Raw genomic sequence first — 25,756 nt, forward strand, 5'->3', positions numbered from 1 at the left:
ACTCCAGTCCACAGGGAGCCGGCAAAGCACCAGTGAAGTGTGTTTACCGCCGGCATAAAACAGAAGAAGATATACGTTTACGTCACCGTTGACCGCGAAGGAGAGGACTGTTGTCCATACTCGTGTGATATTTAATTTTCGTTCGGGTTTTATCATGGTTATTTTGAGAGTCCTTTGTAAATGAAATGTTATTTGTAAGTATTTTGAGATTAGTTGTATTTGGACGGTTTTGGAGTGCTTATCAAGAAACATTTACTGTCAAGCTGCGACAAGAGTGAACTAACGTTAGCTAACCGGTCATCTTGTCAACGTCAACGATAGCTAGCAGCTCGTCCATCGAGTGGCAACATTTACCCGTATATGTAAATAATTTAGCTACATTAAGGTAAGCGGACATATCCATGAACAGTATATAATATTAACTACTTTGGCAAACCGCATGTATCCCAAAACAAAGTCACGTCTGGAAGTTTGACAGTTCATTTTTCGCGGGATCCCGCCCACTGTAAATTACCATTGGACGTGAGGCTCCCAGCCTCCTTTGAACCGTGCACTGATTGGTTCAAATTTGAAAAGGCTACTGAAGTGACTTGACATTTTGCCTGCCTGTACAATTTACAAAGATGATTGTGTGTAGCAGAGACCGGTGTGTACATGAGTAGCACATTCTGGATGAGAGAACAAGCAACACTAGTACTAGCAACGAGCGGTTATCTCTCCCGCTTTGTTGGGGAAGCCATTTTGGAATTCTGAATTTGTACTGACTAGGGATAATTTTTTTAAAGACAGTTGATAGCTGACTCATTTACTCTTTTACCTACTGCAACGTGCCCACACTTTGAGGGATACTGTTTATTGGGTAGTTTGAGGCTGAACAGTGCACCTACGCCCACTGGCTGCTCTACACCGTGACTCACGAGTCTGTATGCGGCATGAAGTCAGCTAATTTTCGCTGCAGCTCTCCTGATCTTATTCTGTGGATTTACAAGTTGTATTTACAAAAGGCAAGTTAATGATGTATTTGACTATACAAATGGAGAGTAGCTTGATAACTGGGCTACTCTTTACTTCACACTAGGTCTGTAATTAGTCTGTTTGTGAACCTCACTGATACTTTCTTGTCTAAATTCAGTCTGAAACCTTTTCTTTGTTTACACTACATGAGATGTGACTATGGAAGTTAGGCTAGTTTACATAGGGTGACAGTTCAGAGTAGTTGTTTATTTCATTCATAGCCATACTGGTTAACAGTACCTACCTGGGCGGCAGGTAGCCTAGCGGTTAGAGCCAGTAACCGAAAGGTATTTGGTTCGAATACCCAAGCCGCTAGGATGCAAAAAAATCAAGGAATTTATTTAACCCTAATTTGCTCCAAGGGGCGCCGTACTACTATGGCTGACCCTGTAAAACAACACATTAAACTGCATTATCCGGTGTATGTGACGATACATTTTTTTTTAAAATGTTTTGGGGGGGCGAAGTTCTACAAATATTCTCATTGTTATTTTTTATGGAGAGATGTTTATGTACGTGTAAAGATGAGGATTGCTTATTACGTCTTTAAAATGGGTCTGTGTTTTTACCATGCATTTCTGGACAACTAATGTCCGCCGGATGTCTGTGGTTCCGAGTAATACAGGTCCCACCCAGCCCTCTTATCACTCTGTCTGGGTGTGACTTGAGTTAACTCCAAGGCTACTATTGCACAGCCATATACTTAAGTGCCATTAGAAAATGGACCCTGTCATGATGCAGCAAAATATCTAGTGTCTGAGTGTCTTCTGAGGTGAGGAGGTTATTAAGCAGAAATTGGTTTTGGGGTGAGCAGTTACTCCTTAAACATTTTCTACTAATTTAACTGCTACCTTTGTTAGTTAGGCGCTCATAGTATTGTTTGAATTGATGGGGTGAATATGTACTACTGGGTTGTAAAGTTTCATGGTTTGGCTCTTGCAGTCTCATTAATGAGAAAAATTGGAGGCTGGACAGGCATGGACCATTCAAAAGTGAACTCACGCGCCCCACCTCCAGGGAACACTGGCTATACCTACTCTCACAGGTGAGTGTGCATGCAGAGCTGCCAGTCTTGAGGCCCTGAAAGAGGGATGTCCTGAATGATTTCTACAACTTTCCAGTTAAAGGAGGGGTTCCAAAACCTCTTCACTCGTGGCCCCCCCTTCCAGCATTGGAACAGCTTGTGCCTGCATCAAGTATTTTTCTAGAGAGGGTTGAGCCCTACAGTTTAGGAACCACTGATTTAGTTGATGGTGAGCATAAATTGGCTTTTTTTGTGTCAAATACCCTAGAGGTTTTTGCTTTGATCAAGGGCTTGTTTCAACAAATCACACTGGTAGGACTTGCATAAGTTTCTCAAATGTTAATTTTGATTTGAAATGTTATTTGAGTAACTGTAGCCCAAGGTGGTTTTCCAGGATTGCCCTTTCTGGCTAAAATTTGCCTTCTAACAAAATAAATATCACGATTTAGGGTAGATTAATGATTTTATTCATAGCGATTCCAGCTCTCATTCTGAGCCGGGTTTATATATTATTATGGAACCTCTCTATGTGTATTTGGCAATGTTCCCCTTTTTGAAAAAGAGAAGTGCAAAGCGGTTATGTGTGTCACAGACCCACTGGTTTGTTCTTTGTGACTGGGTGTGTCTGTTGTCATGTGTGACTCAGCGAGAGGGTGTAGATGTTGGAGCTGTTGCATGCGATGTGACAATATTAGCCATTTTATTTCACCATCTGCTCTTAGAACACACAAGCATGATACATTTTTCTCTCAGTTCTTTGCAATTGCGTTCGGTCTAGCTGAGCTAATAAAACGGAAATGTTTTAATTTCACTTGCCTCTAAATGGTAGATTTACATATTACTAGGGCTGTCCCCAACTTTCGATTGGTCAATTTCAAATTGTCAATTTTTATATTGACACATCCTGTGTGTCTTGTTTAGGAGAAACATTCCCTCAACCCTGGCTCTCTTTACGTGACACATGTATGCATTGCATGCACGTGACCAAAGACCCATTCGCACGGGACTAGTATTACTAGAGAACGTTGGTTATGGAATTTATTACTCCAGAATGTCCATTATTTCAGAAGAAGATTCGGACTGGATTAGTTTTCTAAACTGCCCCCTGTAGTTTAGATTTTTTTTATTATTTTTTTAATTTTATTTGTTTTTTGTAAATTGAAAGTTATGAAGGAAGCCTGGATGATTTTATTCTAGTTGTGAAGATGCAGTATTTCAACATGTCCAGGTGATAGGGCCACACTGATAACTGGTTTCTAAACCATACCATATTTCCTAAAGTGTTGGCATAATATTTGAATTGAGGAAGTGTGATATTTTAGCAATCCGCAGTACATCCTAAATACTCCCCAGCCTTCAGATGTGAGCTAAACCATGCACTTGCGATGCAATTTTAAGGCTATTGAATATTCTCATCTTAACATTTCCAAACATTTAGGTCAGTTGTATGCGGCTGCTTTGCAATCTATTAACAGCAAGGGATGCATTAAATGGGAGGGGGGGGGGGATACTGATGCATTTGGCAATATTCCATTCATACGCCAAAACTTATAAACAAAATCATTCATTGTGAAAGTTGATAGGCCGTTCATATAGTTTGTGTAGCACTTAGTTAAATTTATAAAATCAGTTATTGTTTTCTTGCACAAACCGAGAGAAACACTTGGCAAACGTAAACATTTCTCTCAAAACACAGGGATGTCAATTTGCATGGGACTAGTATTATCAGAGGACATTGGAGTTTGCCAAAAAATGAAGTTATTCTGCCTGGAATTGTTACACTCCTGCCATGGCAGATTCGGACGGGACTCAAATTACAGATGTGGTGTTTTGTGCACATAATTGAATTCCCCAGTAAAACTTATCCCATCCGAATAGGGCAAACTAGGGCCTGACCTATAGCCAGGGCCTGTCTTTGCCGTTCTGCTGCCATAGTCAAGACCAAAAAATGCTGCCCCCGCAAAACTAGAATAGTCCCAGTAAGTAAAATGACATTGGAAAGACTAATAAAATACGTGTTTTCCTGACGTTGGGTTAGTTTTCAGTTCTCATTTTCAAGTTAAATACTTATTTTCCTGATGTTGCAAATATGTATTTTAGATATTGAAATCGGGCACATTTTTTTGGTTTAGAATGAAAGCTGAAAATAAGTAATTTTATAGATGTCTGTTTGGACCAACTCAAGGCTGTTCCAATTTATAGACATCGATATTTGGTCTGGTACATAGACAATGTGTGTGGATGTGGCAATCAAGGCCGGTCCGGAACTGCTTCAAAAAAATAAGTCTGCATTGGTCCGTGCTAACTGAGGTGTTGCCTGAATTGAATTTTTATGAATGCCTATCTATGTGGTAGGCCTACCGTTTGTAAAACGACTTCCAGACAGGTATAAAAAAAAGACTTCCAAAAGAGGTCGGCCCATGCTTACTAGGGTGTAGCCTACCATGTCAGCCTGCAATGGATTTTTATGAATTCCCATCCTTGTGGTAGGCCCACCGTTTGTAAAACAGGCCATTGCATTGGCTTTATTAGTCCTGATTCCTGTGACTAATCAATTTGGCCATTTATGCTCTGAATATCTGCTACCCAACTTTCAGGAGTTATCGCAAGCCTATTTGCAGTGTGTTTACACAGCGGGAAATGCAATAGCATTTTATTTTTCATCCGCTTGTCAAATGTAGTTAAAACCACTGATCATGACAATGGGGTGAAACTCCTGCACAACAGTTGATTGTACGTTCCATATTGTCCATTTTACTTTGACCTGTCATGTTTTTACGATATGTTGCTTTGTTAACATGACGGGTCTTTTTTTTGTTTGTTTTTTTGCTTGAGTGCCATTTTAGGTTAGCTGATTTGAAATTGAATAATGTGCATGATGTAAAAAATGTCCGTCTCGCTACATTGTCATACATTTTATCTCCAGCCTGTAGGCTACAGAAAAGGCCACATACTCTTTCTACCATATTGTATATCTGCTACATGATATGTTTATTATTTTTTGACTAAACATTGGAGCGCAGCAGAGATGTCTCTCCAACAGCGGCCTTCGAGAGGCACTCAGGAACTGGACAAGCAAAATGAGAGAAATTGTTTTTGGGCAGAATTATGTGAGGTTTTATGTGTCGTTTTGAGTTGTGTCTCGGTCAGTTTAGCGGCAAAATATTTATAGGCTGCTCAGGAGGTAAAGGGAGATGTGGAAAATACTGGAGATCAAGAAAAAGGTCAGGAGCAAGTGCTGCGTGCATATTGTGTGTCAAACAGGTGCTGTATTGACTACAATATAATTTCTGACTGTTTGGAACAATTGTAAACAACACCAAATTAAACTATACGCATACCAGAGTAACTTAAAAAAATAAATAAATTAAGCCTTTATTACAGCAGACTAAACAGTCACATTCATTCGTGAATCGAATTTCCGAAATGGAACGGTTTATTTGTTTAAGCTAATTATACAAGGCTTGCTTTTGTATTTTAAAACTAAAATGGTTGATTGCATTTCAAATCATGACTGACTCATATGCTCTGTGATGACATCAACAAATTAATGATTGCTACAGTAGCCTATAGAAGTATTGAAATATAGGCCAAAGTAAGTTAGCACATCCAGTTACCTTAAAACCTTTTCTCAATAGGGGGGGCGCTGTTCTCACTTTGTAAAAAATCGTTCCCAAATTAAACTGCCTCGTACTCAATTCTTGCTCGTACAATATGCATATTACTATTGGATAGAAAACACTAGTTTCTAAAACCGTTTGAATTATATCTGTGAGTAAAACAGAACTCATTTTGCAGCAAACTTCCTGTCAGGAAGTGAGAAATCTGAAATCGGGGGCTCTGTTCCAGGGTCAGCCTATCAATTTGCATGGAATCTATGGGTCTACATGCACTGCATACGCCTTCCACTAGATGTCAGTAGGCAGTGAGAGTTGGAATGGGGTGTATAGCTCTATGTGAGGCTGAACAAGACCTCTTGGAACGGTGGGTCCAGTCTTTTCACCATTCAGCTTGACGCGAGAGGGAGCTCGGGATTGCGTTCTGAAAAGCTTTCGTTTTAGGCGTTAGATATATCCGGCTCTGATTTAATTTGATATATGTGTTAAAAACATCAGGTAGTTATTTTAAACCGAGTTATATCAGTATATTGCGATTTTCGTTTTTTTTTTGTTATGCGTTATTGTGAGTTGGACAATTCTGTGGCGCATGGCCAGCTTTGTTAGCTAATTCGACAGATGAAGACGACATTCTACAACCGAACAACGATTATTCTGGACAAAGGACAACTTGTACAAGATTCTGATGGAAGCTCATCAAATAGTAGGAACCATTTATGATATTATTTCGTATTTCTGTCAAATGTTTAGACTTATATTCCGCCATTATTTTGGGCGCTTTCTCGCTATAACGTAAGTTGTATGTCGTACTAACGTTATTTAAAAAAAATCTAACACAGCGGTTGCATTAAGAACTAGTGTATCTTTCATTTGCTGTCCAACCTGTATTTTTTAGTAAAGCTTATGATTAGTTATTTGATTCGATTAGGTGCCTCTCCAAGATATCTCCGGACAATTTGTTTGTATTTTGACTACTTATTCACATTGTTCAACCACGAATTGTACCGCTAAATATGCACATTTTCGAACAAACCATATATGTTTTGTGTAATATGATGTTATAGGACTGTCATCTGATGAAGTTTGAGAAGGTTAGTGAAAAAATTAATATATTTTGCTGGTTTATTCGCTAACGTGCCTTGAATGAATGCGGTTGTGTGGTAGGCTATTGTAGTAAGGTAATATAATGCTATATTGTGTTTTTGCTGTAAAACACTTAAAAAATCTGAAATATTGGCTGGATTCACAAGATGTTTGTCTTTCATTTGCTGTACACCGTGTATTTTTCATAAATGTTTTATGATGAGTATTTAGGTATTTCACGTTGGTTTCTGTAGTTATTCTAGCTGCTTTGGTGAGACTTGTGATGGTGGCTGCAATGTAAAACTATGATTTATACCTGAAATATGCACATTTTTTGAACAAAACATATGCTATACAATAAATCTGTTTATAAGACTGTCATCTGATGAAGTTGTTTCTTGGTTAGTGACTATTTATATCTTTATTTGGTCGAATTTGTGATAGCTACCTATGCAGTAAAAAAATGGTGAAAATATGCGGTTGGGTCTTTTGCTATCGTGGTTAGCTAATAGAAATACATATTGTGTTTTCCCTGTAAAACATTTTAAAAATCGGAAATGATGGCTGGATTCACAAGATGTGCATCTTTCATCTGGTGTCTTGGACTTGTGATTTCATGATATTTAGATGCTAGTATTTACTTGTGGCGCTATGCTAGGCTATGCTAGTCAGCTTTTTTACTGATGAGGGTGATCCGGGATGAGTACCAAGTAGAAGTTTTAATCCTCAGGTCCTCACCAGACATCACTGGCAAAAACGTTGCCTATGGGCACAAGCCCACCGTCGCTGGACCAGACAGGACTGACAGTGTTCTTCATTGAGTCGCGGTTTTGTCTCACCGGGGGTGATGGTCGGATTTGCGCTTATCGTCAAAGGAATGAGCGTTACACTGGGACCTGTTGGATCATAGGGTGAGGGCTAGGGCCAAATGTCTGGGAACTTGGAAGTGCCTTGTTGGAAGAGTGGGGTAACATCTCACTGCAAGAACTGGCAAATCTGGTGCAGTACTTAACGCAGATGGTGGCCACATCAGATACTGACTGACTTTTGATTTTGACCCCCCCCCCCTTTTGTTCAGGGACATATTTAATTTCTGTTAGTCACATGTCTGTGGAACTTGTACAGTTTATGTCTGTTGAATCTTATGTTCATACAAATATTTACACATGTTAAGTTTGCTGAAAATAAACGGGATTGACAGTGAGGACTTTTTTTTTCTTTTTCTTTTTTTCTGAGTTTATGTTGTTTTGTCCTTGAGCTGTTCTTGTCTATTGATGTTCTGTTTTGTGTGGACCCCAGAAAGATTATCTGCTGCTTTTGCAACAGCTAGTGGGGATCCTACTAAAATACCAATACTTATGTACATTTCTTTAAAAAACTATATATATATTCTGAACTACATTATTGTGTGTAGCTTGAGGGGGAAATAATTTAATATATTTTACAATAAGGCTGAAATGTAAGAAAATGTGGGGTCTGAATGAGAGCCAGTTTCATAGCGCTTGATGGTATTTGCGACTGCACTTCAAGAACTTTGAAAGTTTCTTCAAGTTTTCCGGATTGACTGGCCTTAATGTCTGCAAGTAATGATGGACTGTTGTTTCTTTGCTTATTTGAGATGTTCTTGCCATAATATAGACTTGGTCTTTTACCAACTAGGCCTGTCTTCTGTATACCACCCCTACCTTGTCACAACACAACTGATTGGCTCTAATGCATTAAGAAAATAAATTCCACAAATGTAACTTTTAAGAAAGCTCACCTGTTAATTGAAATGCAATCCAGTTGACTACCTCATGAAGCTGTTTGAGAGAATGCCAAGTGTACATAGCAGTCATCAAGGCAAAGGGTGGCTACTTTGAAGAATCTAAAATATATTATGATTTGTTTAACACTTTTTTTGTTTTTGTTTACTACGTGATTCCATGTGTTATTTCATAGTTTTGATGTTTTCACTATTCTACAATGTTGAAAAATAGTCAAAATAAGGAAAAACTCTTGAATGAGTAGGTGTCAAATTGAGTGGTACTGTTTTGGTTAATTTTTTTTTTAAACAATTGCTACTGCCCGACCTCGAGCAATATCGGTCGACCTGTAGCTTATTGACCTGTCGACTAAATGGGTCAGACCTACATACCACACAGTAGTTATAGGGGAAAATGCTGTTGTATGCCCGACGTAAAAGTCATAGTGAGAGGGAGGGCAATTTTGGGGAATATATCAGTGACCAGGTTCGGTGATAATCTGCTACTCCCTAGGCTGACAAATAGTAAGGAAGTGATACCGTCTGTGTAGTAACGGGATGTAGTGTGTTCTAGAGTACATTTTTTTTTTATTGTGGGATTGGATGGAAATGGCTGGTCAGTGTTTTGGCTTGATTGATTTAACCTGGCTGCACAACTCTTGAGCAAATGGTTAGTCTCCAGATGTGTACTTAGGCGTGTAGCTTGTAAGTAGCCCTAGGCTTGCTTGATGCAGCGCAGATCTGTGTTTCTGTAGGAAAGATATCCCTGGCTGTTGCTGTCTTATTGTGTTTGCTGATCCCTGCTCATGAAACACGATTGTTTGCACAATCTTTAATCAGGATGGAGCTTGTCAAATCAAAATGTATTTGTCATGTGCTGAATACAACAGGTATAGTATTTACAGATTAATGCTTAGTTACGAGCCCATCCCCAACAATGTGGAGTTAAATAAAAAGGAAATGGTAACAACAAAAATGAGGCAATATACAAGGAGTACCAGTACCGAGTCAATGTGCAGGGGTACGTGGTAATACAGTATACACATGCAGTGGTGGAAAAGTACCCAATTCTCATGCTTGAGTAAAAGTAAAGATGCCTTAATAGAAAATGACTCAAGTGAAAGTCACCCAGTAAAATACTACTTGAGTAAAGGTCTAAAAGTATTTGGTTTTTAAAATGAACTTAAGTATTAAATGTAATTGCTAATATATACTAAAGTACAAGTATAAATCCTTTAATTCCTTATTAAGCAAACCAGATGGCACCTTGTTTTATTTTTAAAAATTAATAAAATTGTGGATAGCCAGGGGCACATTTCAACACTAAAACGTCATTTACAAACAAAGTATTTTGTGTTTAGTGAGTCTGCCAGATTAGAGGCAGTAGGGATGACCAGGGATGTTCTCTTGAGTGTGTGAATTGGACCATTTTCCTGTCCTGCTAAGCATTCAAAATGTAATTAGTACTTTTTGGAGTCAGGGAAAATGTAAGGAGTAAAGTGTGTTTTTCATTAGGAATGTAATAAAGTAAAAGTGATCAAATATATATATATGGTCTTAAAGTACAGATGCCCCCAAAAATATGTAAGTAGTACTTTAAAGTATTTTTACTTAAGTACTTTACACCACTGTGTATAAGTGACTAGGCAATTAGGATATATTGTAAACAGTGTCAGTGTAGTATATATGGGTAGAGTCTAGTGATTGCAAGGAAGTTGGTGCAAAACAATTAAATTAATAAAGGGGGTCAATATAAATGATCGGAGTAGCCATTTTTGATTAACTGTTCAGCAGTCTTAAGCCTAGTGGGTAGAAGCTGTTCGGGTGCCTTTTGTTCCCAGACTTGGCGCTCCGGTACCGCTCGTCATGCTGTAGTCAGACCTTTCGCTCTGCTTGGGTGGCTGGAGTGTTTGACAATTTGTGGGATGTTGTTGGTCAGAAGAGGGAAAGATTTGAAAAAGTCAGATTTCCTGGAGTTGGCCTTAATGGACTATTGATTAACACTAAGATAGTGATAGACAATCAAGAATGGTATTGAGTTCTGTCTACATAGAAATTCCTCTCTTGCCATTGGTTCTTTATCACTGTATGTTTTGGAATGAAGTTGCATGTCGTGATAGTTTTGCGTCTGAACTGAAACAAACCAGGCAGTGTGTAGCAGCAGATGGGTAAGAACTGTGACAGACTCCTGTCTTGTCCTTTTGTGTGTGTGTGAGAGGAAGAGTGACTGCTGCACCCACTGGTCTCACTGAAGCTGTTCTGGGCCTGGCTCTCCTTGCCCAGACCCCAGTCTGGGAATTTGGGTGGGACTGCCCGGGATCTCTGCTGAGGACACACCGCTGTCCCACGCAAGGGCCTAGAGCACACTGGCAGGAGGAGCAGCAGGGCAGGCAGAGGAAAGCACATAATTGGCTCTGCCAGGGCCCTGTGTAATCCTGGATAGGCTTTATTTAGCTCGGGCGTCAGCAACAGGTGGCCCGTGGGCCAAAACTGTCCCACAAGTGTTTAATTTAATTTTTTAAAATTGGGCTGCAAGGTTTTTTCCACAAATATAACATTTATTTAGTAAAATATTTGTTTTTGGTAAAAACATGGCAAATCACCAGAAATTCAGCTAAAAACGAGTTTCATTTAGGAAATCTGTTTGCCAAGTATTCCCACAAATAAAGACCCATACGGGGCGACAGGTAGCCTAGCGGTTAAGAGCGTTGGGCCAGTAACCGAAAGGTCGCTGGTTCGAATCCCCGAGACAACTAGGTGAAATATCTGCGCCCTTGAGCAAGGTACTTAAGCGATTAGGGTTCTGTTTGTCGCTGTGGATAAGAGCATCTGCTAAATGACTAAAATGTAAATATGTGATTGTCTCAAGGTATGAAATTGTTATTTATTAAAATAATCATCTCTTTTTGGGCTTAGTTGTGGTCAATATGCAGTGTACAACTTTATAATTATGTTCCAGCCCCCGACTATCCGCTCTGCCAAAAATCGGCCTGTAGCTAAATCTAGTTTCCTACCCCCGATTTTAGCGCGTGACGAGAAAGACATAGTGGGAGAACCAGAGAGCTGGGTGAGTTTATTTTTTATTTTTTTAGGTAGGAAAGAGCCCTGTTGGTAGTCCTTTGTTTATGGACTACCAACAGTTGTTTATAGAACAGTTCAGCAGTTCAGGGACTCAGATGTCTCTCTTCTCTTCCTCCTTTTGTACAGTCAGTTGCACTTAAGAACTGACCTCACTCTTCAGATTAAAATGCATAATGTAAGGATTGGTGTCATTGTTTCACCGAGGGAGGGCGGGGGGTTTGTTGAGTAGGTAAGTGGCTCGTCTGTCCCTGGCTACAGGAAGTGAACAGTTTAGCCTAGGTTACATACAGTAAGTAGTGTTCGGTTGCCTGAGCTCTCCTGGCTCGCAGGATAGTGTGTGGATTGTCTGTGTGGCTGTCCATGATGTTTGTCCGTGTGGGCTTTTCCCTGGGATGAGCGACGGTGACGAGGGGTGGACTCTGGAGAGCTGGGGTTGGACAGATCTGTGTGTATCATCCTCATTTCTGTTTCATTACCTTCTTTGTGTGTGTGCACTTGGCTATGTTTAGACAGCAAGCAGGGTCACTCCTATGTGCTCACCTTGAAGGTTGTGTGTGTGTGTGTGTGTGTTTTCATAGGGATTAGGTTTCAGGCTGTAATAGCCTGTCATGCATTGTTTTGTAAAGTTATTGTTACGCTGTGCTAGCTATTCCCTACTTGGACTTCAGTTAGCCTTATGATCTTATCTGTTGCAAGTACAGATTTTGAAACGGTTCCAAAGTCCAACAATGTGAATGCCGGACAGAGTTGTTCCTTGAGAGATGGCAGCAGCAGTTAGCTTGTTGTTGTTGTAAGGTTAAGTTGGGCATTGCCTAATAAACTAGACTGATGCCAACCTGGTTACAGTGAGATGATGCTGTTTTTGTTTGGAACATTTCATCTGAACAACCTCTACAAGCCAGAATGTTGAATAAAATGTAATTGAAAAAAAGTTGATGTTAATACTCAATACCAAGGCATATTAGCCGAAGTCACAGAATGGTACTTGATCCAGACATGAGCTCAGCTACTCCTCTGTTGAATCGTTGGGTGTCTTTTGAGTTCAATATCATTACATTCAAACATTTTTATGAGAGCCATGTATCCATTAATAAACCCAATTACACAATTTGACTCTTACCAATGTCACTACTTCACATAATGGCATTTATTTATTTGAATGGTACATCTCCATTGATAAACTGGGTACATCAAGATGTAGCCTAGGTCTATTCACAATGCAAGTGAATTCATATTCAGGAGGAGTGTGTGCATGCGTTGCCTTATTGAGCTTGTGTTGGCCGACGTCCCGTGAATCTGTTTCACTTCCATGTGGGACTTATTTTATTGTACTGAACAACATTTGCATAGGAGCAGCTTATTTTATAAAAGTGTGCAGGGTCTCCTTTTTAACCTGTAATTTCATTCACAAGCAAAGAGGGGTGTGGACTGTTGGAGCCCTTTGGGGGAAGAGGGAAAGAAGTGAGGGAGAGTGCTTTTAAGCGAATGAATAACGTTTTTGGTGGTTATCAGCATATTTTGCATTTCACAAAGGTACTAGGGTAGTGAATTGATGCTATAAACTTCAGCTGTGTGCTAGCAAGGAAAGTTAGCCTAGCTGGAAGCTACAGATATCGTCTTGCGTTGTAAAGTGTTCTAGCCTGTATGAACATTCATTGTTTTGCTCGGTTTCAAGAATGTTACGTGTAGTGTCGCAAATATTCATGTGTTAAGTTCTGTGCATCTTGAGGGAGCTAACATGATGCAGCCCAGACTCCGATTGCATGCTTGCATTGAGTGGAGCAGGCACGGTGCGCTCCGTGGGGGACATTGGCTGCGAGACACAATTTACAGAAGCACTGAAAGTAACAAATTCTAGTACCAAACTGTTTTTCATGTTCTAGTGTACAGGAATTTGTTTACTGTTGGACAGGGGAATACAATGGCAGCCTCAGTTTAATCATTGTGCTGGCAGTACAATGTTTCCTGCCATTGGGGACCAATTGCACCTTCCCTGTTTTGTATTTGTATATTAGCTGTAAAGGAAATTGGATCATAGGATCTACTTTAATATTTGTGTGATGTATAGGCTACATAATATGGTAGTACATTTTGATTAAGTGCCTTTTCAAGACACCAAGGACAATGAAAGCCGAAGGCCATTGCCAATCGATTGAATCACTGATTAGAGGCTGCCACTTGTTTGTTTTTATTCTAATCTAATGCATTCCTCCCATCTTCTCTTCCTTGTGTTGCTCAGCTCCAGCTACTCTACAACAGCCCTGGACTTTGAGAAGGAGCACAGGATCACTCCCGTCTTAGAGTCTCCCAGGATGTCTCGGCGGAGCCTGCGTCTGCACTCCACCACTGGTCTCTATGGTGACGACAGCCTGGACTCTTCTCTCAACCACATGTACCACAGCGCCTCCTTCAGTGCAGGAGGAGCCAGTCTCAGAGATTCCAAGTAAGTGATGTTGCTGGCTGCCCTGGGGTTCCTTCTATGGATTTGGGCCCAGAATGTTACATCCAGGGTTTTCTATGTCTAATCTGACTGTCTGTTCTCTCCCAGGGCGTTGAAGAGCAGGAGGTCTCAGCAGCACTCTGTCTCCTGCTCCCAGTCTCTGCTCCTCACCACGCCCCGTAAGAGCCAGCATGGCTCCCAGCAGCACAACAGCAGCCTGCACAGCGTGGCCGCCAGCGACGCCTCCCTGCTCTCCTCCATGCTGGACAAGTCGTGTATCCAGGAGCGCACGCTGGTCGAAGGCTTCTGGGGCTTGGATGATGACTCTGAACTCAAAGGTAATTTTTAAAAGGAACTTATCAATCAGTTACTTGAACTGTCCGCAACATCAGCCTGTGTCTTGAATGGATTCCTGTACAGTGGGCGATTTGTGTATTTTTTTTAATGATCAAATCTGTGTTTCTTAGAGCGGACCATGACAGACTACAGTATGTGTGAGGCCAACGGAGACATTAACTCGGCACAGACACAGACCTCCATGGTCAACGGTAGCTTCTGTAAGGACCGCACGATCCACTCGGACAGAAATGACACGCTCACCACCTACTCCAAGCACTCCTCCTCAACTTCAGCCCGCTCTGCCACCAGCAAGCAGGCCCTGACAGCCCCCGCCGCCTCCCCTCCCTCCACCATCTACGCCAGGGACAAAAGCCGCAAGTACAGGACGGGTGAGAGAGGCAGCCATAGAAGTACTATAACGTGTATGTCCTTAAAACGTGCGTTGTATCTGGGAGTGTGAGTTTTGCCTTCCCATTTCGTTTTGAAGGAATATAATACAGTGTAGATTGTTGTCATTGCTTGATGTGTGAGTTTTGGAATTTCTTTTCATTTTCTTAACTTTTTGACATGTTTTGTGATTTTGTAAAGTGCATTTTGAACAAAGTGGAATTGATTTTATTCAGGTGTGCTGGTGTCCTTCTCGGACACCTGTGTGCGTGTGAGCAGGAGGGCAGCAGCCTCTGTGGTGTCCGTCTTCTCACTGCTCTTACAGAGTGTGCTGCTGAGGTCACGTAAAGAGGGCAAAGGTATCAGGCTCTGCCTCTTGATGTCTTTACAGCGCCAACGTTTCCTCTCACTCTATTTCTCACGCATCTGCCTGGCAGCTTCCCACTTTTGTGTCATGAATGATGACGATATCAGATCATTCACAGTTTTAGATTGGGGGTGGGGCTCAACTCCTGCACTCTGTAACAGCGGCTTGTGCAGCCTGCCAATAAATCTGACAAAGCATGTTGCTAAAGCTTAACATAATCATGGAGTCTGGATCATTCTTTTTTTAAATTATTCTTTTTTTATTGTAAATACGCTCTTTCTCTTTAGGTGTCCTGTGGTCAGTTTTAGACACCTGTCTGAACCATAGCAGGAGGGCAGCTGCCTTCACTGTGTATGTAGTGACTCTGCTCATACAGGCTGCTGTGCTGAAGATGGGCAGTGTGGGCAGAAAAGTGGTTAATGGAGGTATTCCACTGCTTTTTTTTAGAGGCTAACAGATTTTTGTTGTTGTGGGGGCTGGGCATCCACAAGGCGGGTGTTGAGTGTGTGATTTGCATGGGTCTATACTTAGTTGACACTTGATTTCAGGAATCTCGCTGCTTGCAGTGCACCAATTCTACATTTCACTCTTGCTTTCACTCTGTTTTTGAATAGAAAATGGTGAATGAGTCTTTCTCCTGCACTGTACTGAACCTGCACTGACTCTGGCGGTTGCAGATGCTGTGTGAATGATCATGGTGGCTTTCACTGATTAACCTAAACTCACACTCCTTGTCACCTGCTTCTGACTGTTCTCCCTCTCTCTCTTTCCCTCTTTTTTTTTTTTTTATGGGAGAGAGAGGCTGACACTACCACAGTTTATCCTGCCTACACCTTTCTCACTCCTTTTTACATCACGCTACCTTTATATTCTGGTGTTTTCACTTGTTTGACCACACAGATTTCACCCTCTGTGTTTCTCTTCCAAACAAATGGGCTGCTTTAGCTGTTGCCCTGGTGACATGCAAATGCTCTCTCTCGACTCACTGTTCCTCAGCTCCGGTGAAGGGAAAGAGGGATGTTTTGAAGTTTGTCTTTTTAGTTGTTGTATTTGATTTCTTTCTTATTGGTTGCAGCTCACTCCAGCTACTGCGGAAGCATGAATGTAAATGAGTTGGCGACTGAGGGGAAACGCATGAATCTGAATGGTGCTCTTTGTAAGTGTAACTGACTTTGACATGTACTACTATATGTGTGTGTGTGTGTATTTTAAAAGGTCTATAATGGACTAACATTTGGTGATTGGTGTAGTTTGTGAGTAGCCTACATCTTGTGCTGTAGCTGAGTGCTTCTGTCACTGTGGGCAAACCAGAGATGTAAAGAGGGCTTCCTCTTAGCCTTTCACTCACTCCTTGTGGCTACACACATCTGCCATTTACTTTTGTTAGATTTCTCTTTGTTAGGAGAAATGTCAGCCCTTCTGTTTTTATAATTTTCTTTAGTCGCTCAAAAAAATGTCATGTGTTCTTTTGCTGCTCATCCCCACTGCTTGCGATAACAGGTGACGACTGCAAAGGGAAGCAGCGCGTGGAGACATGCATTGTCTCATCATCATCATCATCATCACGGGTCTGCCGGTCACATCATGTGTTGGGGGAACTGTGGCTTGCCACTGCTTACACAGGTTACCTATTAAGCGATCAAACTCTGGCCTATCCTCATACACTTGAAATGAATGAATCCAGTTCTACCTTTTTTTAGTCCTTGTTTTTTGTTACTTGGTTGGTCCCCAGGCTCCAGTGTGTTGTGGGTGGGGCAGAAGGCAGGCTCAGCTGTGCGGTCCGTGACAAGGAGGATGCTGTCGGTTCTCTGGTTGGCAGCCATGTCCCCAGGTCATCATTTTACCATGTTTCAAAACTCCACACTCTTACCATGTTTAACCAGCCTCTCAACCTCCAGATAAACCTCTGCTTGGCCTGCATGTTTCCTCCTAGTTCTAGTCTCCCCATGGCTAGCTTGTGTGTCTTCCTACCTTAAAACCTATTAGAATGGTGGCTTGGAGTGTAATGTAACCTTGCGGTTTAACAGGTGCTGCAGACTCTTACAAAATACTGGGACTCATTTGCGTTTCGTCATTCTAATTCGCTGTTAGACTAGGAAACTGCAAGGGCTGTCTGCAGAACTGCTTCCCCATCTGTCTGCTGCTTCTGTCCCTCTGGGTGGATTTCGATTTAAAGTCTGTTCCAAGAATGGGAGCAATTTGTCAACAGGCGTGTGATGGAGTACTGCGGTTCAACGAAAGATGGGCTCTCTAAAAATAAAAAAATATGTTTTATGCTGCACTCTGCATCTACGCTGACAGAGAAGAACACTGTTGCTCTATCGCCCCTGTCTAACTAACTCCGTAACCTGCACTTTAATTATCTCCTTACCTCATCTGGTGAATGTACTTAATTACCTAATCTTTAGTGCTGTGTGGAAGTGCCTCTACCCCTCCCACCTCCTGAAGAACTTCCACTAATCTGCTCTCCATGGCTTTCTTTTATTGTGTGTTCAGGGAAGGCAGCGACTGGGGCTTTCTGGTGGCTGGGGACTGGATGGTATCATCTGGCCACCGTCATGTCGCTCCTCAACATCTTCGTCTTGACACGGTGAGTCTCTTGGGACTGCTGGAGTAACACTCTAGGCTTGTGGACAGGATACATGTGATCACACTAACAAGGGTGTTCCTGTTTTTCATAGGTGCCTTCCCAAGCTCCTCAAACTCCTGCTGATTCTGCTCCCATTCCTGCTTGTCCTCCTGGGTGAGTAGCACCGCTCTTGCTGTCCGCCCCGACGCCCTGCCGCTGGTTAGCCATATTCCGTAGTACTGTGCAGTCACTTACTCTGACAGGTTTCAACCGCGTTCCACTGCAGACACCTTTTCTGTCTCATTTATCCTCCTCTGGGTTCTCCCAGCTCTGTGGCACTGGGGTCCGTCCAGCCTGCTGTCTGTGTTGCCTGCCATTAACATCACTGAGTGGAGGACGGCCTACTCCCTCAGTCAGAACCCTCTGGAACCAACCAAAGACCGCCAGCCCATCATGGCTCAACCACCACCAGCTGTCTCACAGGTAGAAGTGGTATTGATGCTCGTATTCATTCACCATTTATGATTGTCATCTTGCGTAAGACCATCTAATTCTATGGATGAGGCTAGTTGCACAGTATAGCTGACCTCTATCCTCCCATGTATGTGAGCAGCCAGGCAGTGTGCTGGTGTCTGTGGACTCTGAGCGCCTAGCGCGGTTGGAGCAGAGGCTGGCCCAGCTGTGGGAGAAGGTGGAGCGAGGGGGCCGAAGGCAGGAAAACCAGCACAGGGAGGTGCTGAGTCTCTACCAGTCTGTACGAGAGCAGCTGGACACCCAGACGGACAAGGACGGCATGGGGCTGTGGGTGTCTGGCCTGCTGGAAGAGAGACTCCTTCTGCTGAAGAGGGGGATGGAGAAGGATGCAGCACTGCAAAGAGAACTGGTGAGGTCATCCTGGTTGGGTTGTTGGGGATTCATTTTATCCAGCATATTAATTTAGCTTGTAATGAAAAGTAAACAAGTATACAATTCGGTACGCTTACTTGGTTAGCTTTTTCACCTTTTTTTTTTTAGCCTCTCTGTATGCTCATTCATCTCTACTCTCTTCCTGTGTTCAGAGTCAGGAGATTGGAGAGCAGTATGTGGTGCAGCAGCAGGGCCAAGAGTCTCGTCTGGCTCAGCTGGAGGTGCTGCTGCAGACACTGACTGCCAAGACAGAGGTACAGACTCAGAGCCTATACTCATTTCTATGCACATACTTTACTGTAGAAGCTCTATTAAGTATTTGTTGTCATATATCCATGTTATGTTGATTTTACGTCTTCAGGACGTGCAGAGGAGGCAAGCAGACACTTCCAGTGCTACACCTGCACTGCCACCAGTTCCTGTGCCAGTCAAGTGAGTTCAGCACATAACCCTTTTGGATTGTATTAATTCAATAAAATCATGAGTGGTGTTGAATATTCCTCCTTGTGACAATGTGTGCTCGTTCAGTATGGGTGTGGACAGCGAGTCCCATGATGCCTTGCTGGCGGAGGTGCAACTTCTAGAGGCGACGCTGGGGGGCATTAGGAAGGACCTGCAGGGGGTGATGGGATGCCAGGGCATGTGTGACCGCCTGGACACACTCCATGAAACGGTGAGTTGCTTGCTCTGTACTGTACATGCATTGCTCCAGTATGTACCAGGGCTTGACATTAACTTTTTTTTAGCTTATAACATTTTTAGATTTTTTTAACATGTCCAAAAGCTCAAGTCACTTGGTTTGTAACACCATAGGCCAAAAAGGTGACTGAAAATTGGGTTGTATGATACAAGGAACCACTGTACAAAATAACATTTTACATTTACATTTTAGTCATTTAGCAGACGCTCTTATCCAGAGCGACTTACAGTAGAGTGCATACATTTTATTACATTTTACATACTGAGACAAGGATATCCCTACCGGCCAAACCCTCCCTAACCCGGACGACGCTATGCCAATTGTGCATCGCCCCACGGACCTCCCGGTTGCGGCCGGCTGCGACAGAGCCTGGGCGTGAACCCAGAGACTCTGGTGGCGCAGCTAGCACTGCGATGCAGTGCCCTAGACCACTGCGCCACCCGGGAGGCTTCATTATTATCACTGGTATTGACAATGGAAGGCTGCTGGTCTCTGATCCCATGTAGTATATCTCCTGCTGTTGTGGCCTTGAGCAAGGCACTTAACCCGCCACAAATTAGAACGCTGCACTGACAGGCTACTGTATAAAACACGTTGTCCGTCAACCTTCCATCTGGAGAGCTACTGGGTGTGCAGGCTTTTGATCCATCCCTGTTCAAACACACCAGACTCAGTTTATCAAGGTCCTGTTTAATTAAAAAATGTTTTTTAACAATGTGGTGTGTTCGAGCAGGGCTGGCGCAAAAGCCTGCAAACCTAGTAGCTCTCCTGGACGAGGGTTGGCCACTCTGCAACATTACAATTACAACCAAACACTTATGAAATAATTCCCTCATTCAATTACCCAGGGATCAAATGGCTACGGTGTGGGAGGTAGCTAATTATACTGAACAAAAATATAAACGCAACATGCAACTATTTTTTTGTAAAAGAGTCAGTTCATATAAGGAAATCAATCAATTTTCTATGGATTTCACCTGACTGGGCAGGGGTGCAGCCATGGGTGTGCCTGGAAGGGCATAGGCCCACCCACTTGGAGCCAGGCCCAGCCAATCAGAATGAGTTTATTATTTTTATTTTTTCACAAAAGGGCTTTATTACAGACAGAAATATTCCTTAGTTTCATCAGCTGTCCGGCTGGCTGGTCTCAGATCTCGCAGGTGAAGAAGCCAGATGTGTAGGTCCTGTGCTGGCGTGGTTACATGTGGTCTGCGGTTCAACAAATTTTATTTGTCACATGTGACGACTACCTTACAGTGAAATGCTTACTTACATGCCCTTATCAAACAATGCAGTTAAGAAAATAGAGTTATAAATATTTATAAACGAAATAAATAAAAGTAACACAATAACATAACAAAAATGAGGCTATACAGGGGGTACCGGTACCGAGTCAATGTGCGGGGGTGTACAGGTTAGTCGTGGTAATTTTTTACATGTATGTAGGGATAAAGTGACTATGCATAGATAATAAACAGTGAGAAGCAGCATTGTAAATGACCCTCTGTAGCGCCTTGTGGTTGGATGCCGAGCAGTTGCCATACCAGACAGTGATGCAACCGGTCAGGATGCTGTAGAACTTTGAGGATCTGGGTACCCATGCCAAATCTTCAGTCTCCTGAGGGAGAAAAGGTGTTGACTTCCTTGGTGTGTTTAGACCATGATAGTTTGTTGGTTATGTGGACACCAAGGAACGTGAAGCTCCGGTTGTGAGGCCGGTTGGGTGTACTAACATATTCTCTAAAATGACGTTGGAGGCGGCAAAACTGCATATTTTAGAGTGGCCTTTTATTGTGCACCTGTGTAATGATCATGCTGCTTAATCAGCTTCTTGATATGCCACACCTATTAGGTGGATGGATTATCTTGGCAAAGGAGAAATGCTCACTAACAGGGATATAAACAAATTTGTGCACAAAATTTGAGAGAAATAGGACAGTGAGGAATGTGAGCAAAACATTGCATCTGGTTTTGTACAAATCATTTATTTTTTTGACTTGTTCATTCGAACAACTTAAATCTATAATCTGCTTGTCCAACAATTTTTAAAAATGTACTTGCCGACGAGAGTTTAATGTCGAGCCCTGTGTACCTTTCCAGATGGCCTCTCCCATTCCTTTGATTAGCTGGTCCTGTACAGACACTCAATATTATTTAGTACTGAGATGATTTTGCTGGAGTTCTTTATATAAATCCTATCTGTTGACCTCTGTCTGATGGTGTCTGTCTCACTGTGTGGTCGTGGCAGGTGTCTGAGCAAGTGTCTGCCCAGGTGAGGACGGAACTGCGGGCCCTGTTCTACCACAGCGAGCAGGTCGGAGATTCCCAACCCGGAGAAAAGGAGCTCCCAGAGTCCCTGCTGCAGTGGCTCTCTGAGCGCTATGTAAGCGGGGCTGATGTGCACGCCTCTCTGACCTCACTGGAGCTCAGCATCCTGCAGAACGTGACCCTGCAGCTGGAGAAGAGCAGGGCCAGGCAGGAGACGCTCAGCACTGAGACTGTCACTCAGACTGTGATGCACACTGTTGGAGCCGCAGGGGCCGGGATGTCCGAGGAGGTACGAGGTTTGGTTTGGGGAATTTTGTGAAGAAAGAACATTTGTGTCGTTTTTTTTGGTCTAATAATTTTAATTAAGAAATCGCTGAGGCATTTCCTGGTTGCTAAAATTTGAAGAGTTTGACTAAATGAACAAGTATAGTGTAGAGCAGTGTTCGCCAACTGGCGGACCACGGGTGGCCGTTTTATCTGGCCCCCTAAGTATTCCCATGCGTTATAGAGCGCAACGTGATCATATACATATGTAAGCAAGGTTTGAAATGCTTATGTCTTAGTCGAATTAAAAAAAGATGTGGGCTTCTTGCTGTCAATTTGCAGTCTATAAATGATTTGTAATTATGTTCTGGCCCCCCGACCATCCGCTCGAGAAAAAAATCGACCCGCGGCTGAATCTAGTTAGTGATCCCTGGTGTACAGAAGCATTGTACCATCTAAACTGCTGTGAAATATATTTTCCATAAACAAAAGGTTATATTTTCAGCTGGTGTACAAAACCGGAATTAAAAGACGCGAAAGTTAAACTTAAAAGCAGAAAGCATTTAAATGGCGCACATAGAACCGATCAACCGCTTCTTAGACTTTTTCATTGACTGCTCTAACTCTCGTTTCAGTGAATTTGGTTGGGTCACCCAAAAAGTTAAGATTCAGTGTTTTGGATTTGAAAATGATTTTAAATGCAATGTGATAGTCTGCACTATTCTATTTCCTCACTCTTCCTTTCTTCCTCCTCCAGCATGTACAGCTGGTAGTGAAGAACGCTCTGAAACTCTACTCCCAGGATCGGACCGGCCTGGTGGACTATGCTCTGGAGTCTGGCGGTAAAGTTTCACAGTTGTTGTGATGGGGTGTGGCGACTAGGCTTTAAAAAATAATTCATTGTCTACTGCCTGTTATTTGAATGATCTGTTCGTACTTTGTACAGTAGTTCCTGATATGACAGGCTTTAACAATGCCCTTGTTGTAAAATGGGTGTGGTTGACATTGTGTACAGTCGTGAAAGTGACATGAGATATCATGGCTGTGTTTTTCTGTGTCTGCAGGCGGCAGCATCCTGAGCACTCGCTGCTCTGAGACGTACGAGACAAAGACGGCACTGATGAGTCTGTTTGGCCTCCCGCTCTGGTACTTCTCCCAGTCTCCTCGTGTGGCCATACAGGTACGACTCAAGTCATTGCACCACATGAGACTAATCTGAGTTTTATGATCTCTTCGTGATTTACTAGATTCATTACATTGGGAGAGTTTCAGTTCCTGATACTGCCTTGCCGACACATGGAAGACCTTTTCAAAAGTAGTCCATCCATAACCTAGTTTAATCTTGAGCTCTCTCTTACACTGCAGCCTGACGTCCATCCAGGGAACTGCTGGGCGTTTCAGGGTTCTCATGGTTACCTGGTGATTCGGCTCTCCATGAGGATCGTTCCCTCTGCCTTCTCATTGGAGCACATCCCCAAAGCCCTTTCGCCAACAGGCACCATCAGCAGCGCCCCGCGCCAGTTTACCGTCTATGTAAGCCACCTCAACTACCCTGCTTACCCAATTTAACATTCATGTCAGCTATTACTGTCTCAGCCATTCAGAAGCACACCTAGTAGACACTCAAGTCTGTCACATTTACTGTGAGTGTGCTCTGGTGAGGCACTACTGATTGACACATTTATTTCTGTGGGTCTCTGCTGTTTTCTAACTGTGTACTCGTTTCCAGGGTCTGGATGATGAGAACCAGGAGGAGGGTAAGTTACTGGGCAGCTACACCTACCAGGATGATGAGGATGCGCTACAGACTTATCCTGTCACCGTAAGTACACTTCAACACTACCTCAAGGGGCTTGATTGGCCAGTGGAAGATGTTAGTAGTCCACATGGCATTCATCTCTAGTATGATTAGAGATGGTGACTTGGCAAGTTTTAGGTCTTGATACTTCTTATATGGCGTGAGTCTAAATTGAGTGTCTTCTGCTATCTATCCACAGGAGGAGAATGATAAAGCCTATCAGATCATTGAGGTTCGAGTGCTATCCAACTGGGGTCACCCGGAGTACACCTGCCTGTACCGCATCAGAGTGCACGGTCAGCCCAGTGTCAACTGATGGCACAGATCAGACCACCCTGTCTGCATTTTAATGTTCTGCAGATGACTGGAGCCAATTATGCGCACACGTAAATATGCTTGATCCACAAAGTTTATTTGTGCACTAACTCATCCCACCAGGACAGAGGCTCTAACAGTGACCACAGGTCTGAATCTGAAGCATGGCCACTGGTGTCTGACTTTCCAAGGACTATCACCCAACCACTAATAATTTATTACATTTGTAAAACGGCTTTCATTTGACAGATTAATCTCAAAGTAACATTGGGCTCCTAAATAGGGGGGGGAAATATGGATGCGATTCTGTGCTTTACTACGTCAGACAAGATTTTATTGGTTAAGGAATGTTTCAAGTACATTTTCTCAGTTTATTTATACATGCGCTATATGTGTTATGAGACAACTGAATTCATGTGTGTTGAGCCCTTGTCGCTCATGGTGAAACCAGGGCCCATATCCACAAAGCATATCAGAGTAGGAGTCCTGATCTAAGGTCAGTTTAGCCTTTTAGATCATAATGATTAAGATCATATGGACAGATCCTAGATCAACACTCCTATAAAATGCTTTGTGGATATGGGCCCAGGTTCTACCATGTTCTCTTACGAACAACGGAAGAATGTAAACTTGTACATTTTGTCAATAGTTTGTCATTTTTAAGTCTACTAATATCAGTGTTGCTTTGAAATATGTATATGCTGCAATTATAAAATGTTATTGATTTGTTAGCATTTTTTAAAGGGAATCTACCGCTCAAGTAAGTTAAGGATATCTTGCACTGGTCCTTTCAGCCACAGAAGTCAGGCGTTTAGCCCTTTATTGAGTATCTACAAGTGCCCAGTTGTAAATCTCATTGTTTGTCCCAAGTTACTGAAATGCCAATCTGTGTAATATATTTTTGTAAAGGCTTTTTGGACTATTTGTAAATGGTCTTGGGACTATACAGGTTTATTTTGTTTTATAATTTTATTTGTCTTTTGTACATAATTGTAATGTGTAAAATGTTCAAATAAAAACCTTGATTTTGATTTATGTAGCAGTCATTGAGTTGAGCTTTTTTATATATATATATATATAACTTTGAAAGGAAATCAGGCAGAATAGTTTCAACAAATGTGGAAATGTTTTGTCATGGCACACCAGCAGAGTTTGGTTGCAGACTGATGCGCCACCCTTCACATAAAGATTTTGACATGTTTCCAATAACTGGGGGGGAAATACACAACGGACGGTGTATGTATGGCACACTCGTCCTAGACTGAACAGCGAAATCTGGATCCATGAGAGCTGGGTGGTGAATTCTCAGGTGCAGCGGTCTCTAGTGGTAGCTATTCATCTGCGGTGGTAGAATCACTCGACAATGAGGGCGGGGCAGCAGTAGTCAAGTTTGGTACTCCGTCTTTGAGGAAGCCGGTGCAGTATTTTCACCTCACAGGAGCTGCTCAGAACTGGACTGGACATACACTGAATCTACACAGAACAGCTATACAGCATAGTGGGAAGTCTAGCCTTATCACACATTCAACGTTTTCTGATAAAGTACTATATCGTTAGCTCGCTAACGTTACATACAGTCATGTGCTCCATCTTCCAGACCAGGATGAAGTTTGGTTGACATGGGTGTCCCACTGCCGCTGGGATCATGCTGTATATGATCATTATGAGATGCCTTAAAATGAGAAGTTAATTTAACTAGGTATATTTAACAATGTTAGCTTGGCTATCGGTGCTTACCAAGTATCGTCAGAAAGCCAGGTCATATCTACATAACATTAACGCCTTAGATCAGAGATAATGCACATAGCTAGATAAAGGTAACTAATACAACCATAATGTG

The 25,756-nt window shown here is 42.4% G+C and overlaps 1 protein-coding gene across 3 annotated transcripts; it reads left to right on the plus strand.

Moving 5' to 3' along the window:
- The first annotated feature begins 100 nt into the window (after positions 1-100).
- LOC120029824 (SUN domain-containing protein 1-like) lies at positions 101-24,960 on the plus strand. Of its 3 annotated transcripts, XM_038975111.1 has the most exons (23): positions 1,701-1,786; positions 1,957-2,059; positions 13,803-14,006; positions 14,112-14,341; positions 14,471-14,731; positions 14,966-15,088; positions 15,384-15,521; positions 16,172-16,252; positions 16,597-16,719; positions 16,829-16,927; positions 17,593-17,686; positions 17,778-17,839; positions 17,994-18,148; positions 18,279-18,548; positions 18,724-18,825; positions 18,933-19,003; positions 19,100-19,244; positions 21,520-21,828; positions 22,561-22,645; positions 22,868-22,983; positions 23,169-23,336; positions 23,533-23,625; positions 23,801-24,960. In XM_038975111.1, the coding sequence occupies exons 2-23, from the start codon at positions 1,965-1,967 to the stop codon at positions 23,915-23,917; spliced, it is 3,141 nt and encodes a 1,046-aa protein (XP_038831039.1). In that variant the 5' UTR covers positions 1,701-1,786; positions 1,957-1,964; the 3' UTR covers positions 23,918-24,960. The 3 variants fall into 3 exon arrangements, with proteins under 3 accessions (XP_038831041.1, XP_038831039.1, XP_038831040.1); XM_038975113.1 differs by lacking the exons at positions 1,701-1,786; positions 1,957-2,059 and adding an exon at positions 101-385; XM_038975112.1 differs by lacking the exon at positions 15,384-15,521.
- The last annotated feature ends 796 nt before the right edge of the window (positions 24,961-25,756 follow it).

The sequence above is a fragment of the Salvelinus namaycush genome, chromosome 35, assembly GCF_016432855.1.
Source record: "Salvelinus namaycush isolate Seneca chromosome 35, SaNama_1.0, whole genome shotgun sequence".
NCBI classification, from domain to species: Eukaryota; Metazoa; Chordata; class Actinopteri; order Salmoniformes; family Salmonidae; genus Salvelinus; species Salvelinus namaycush.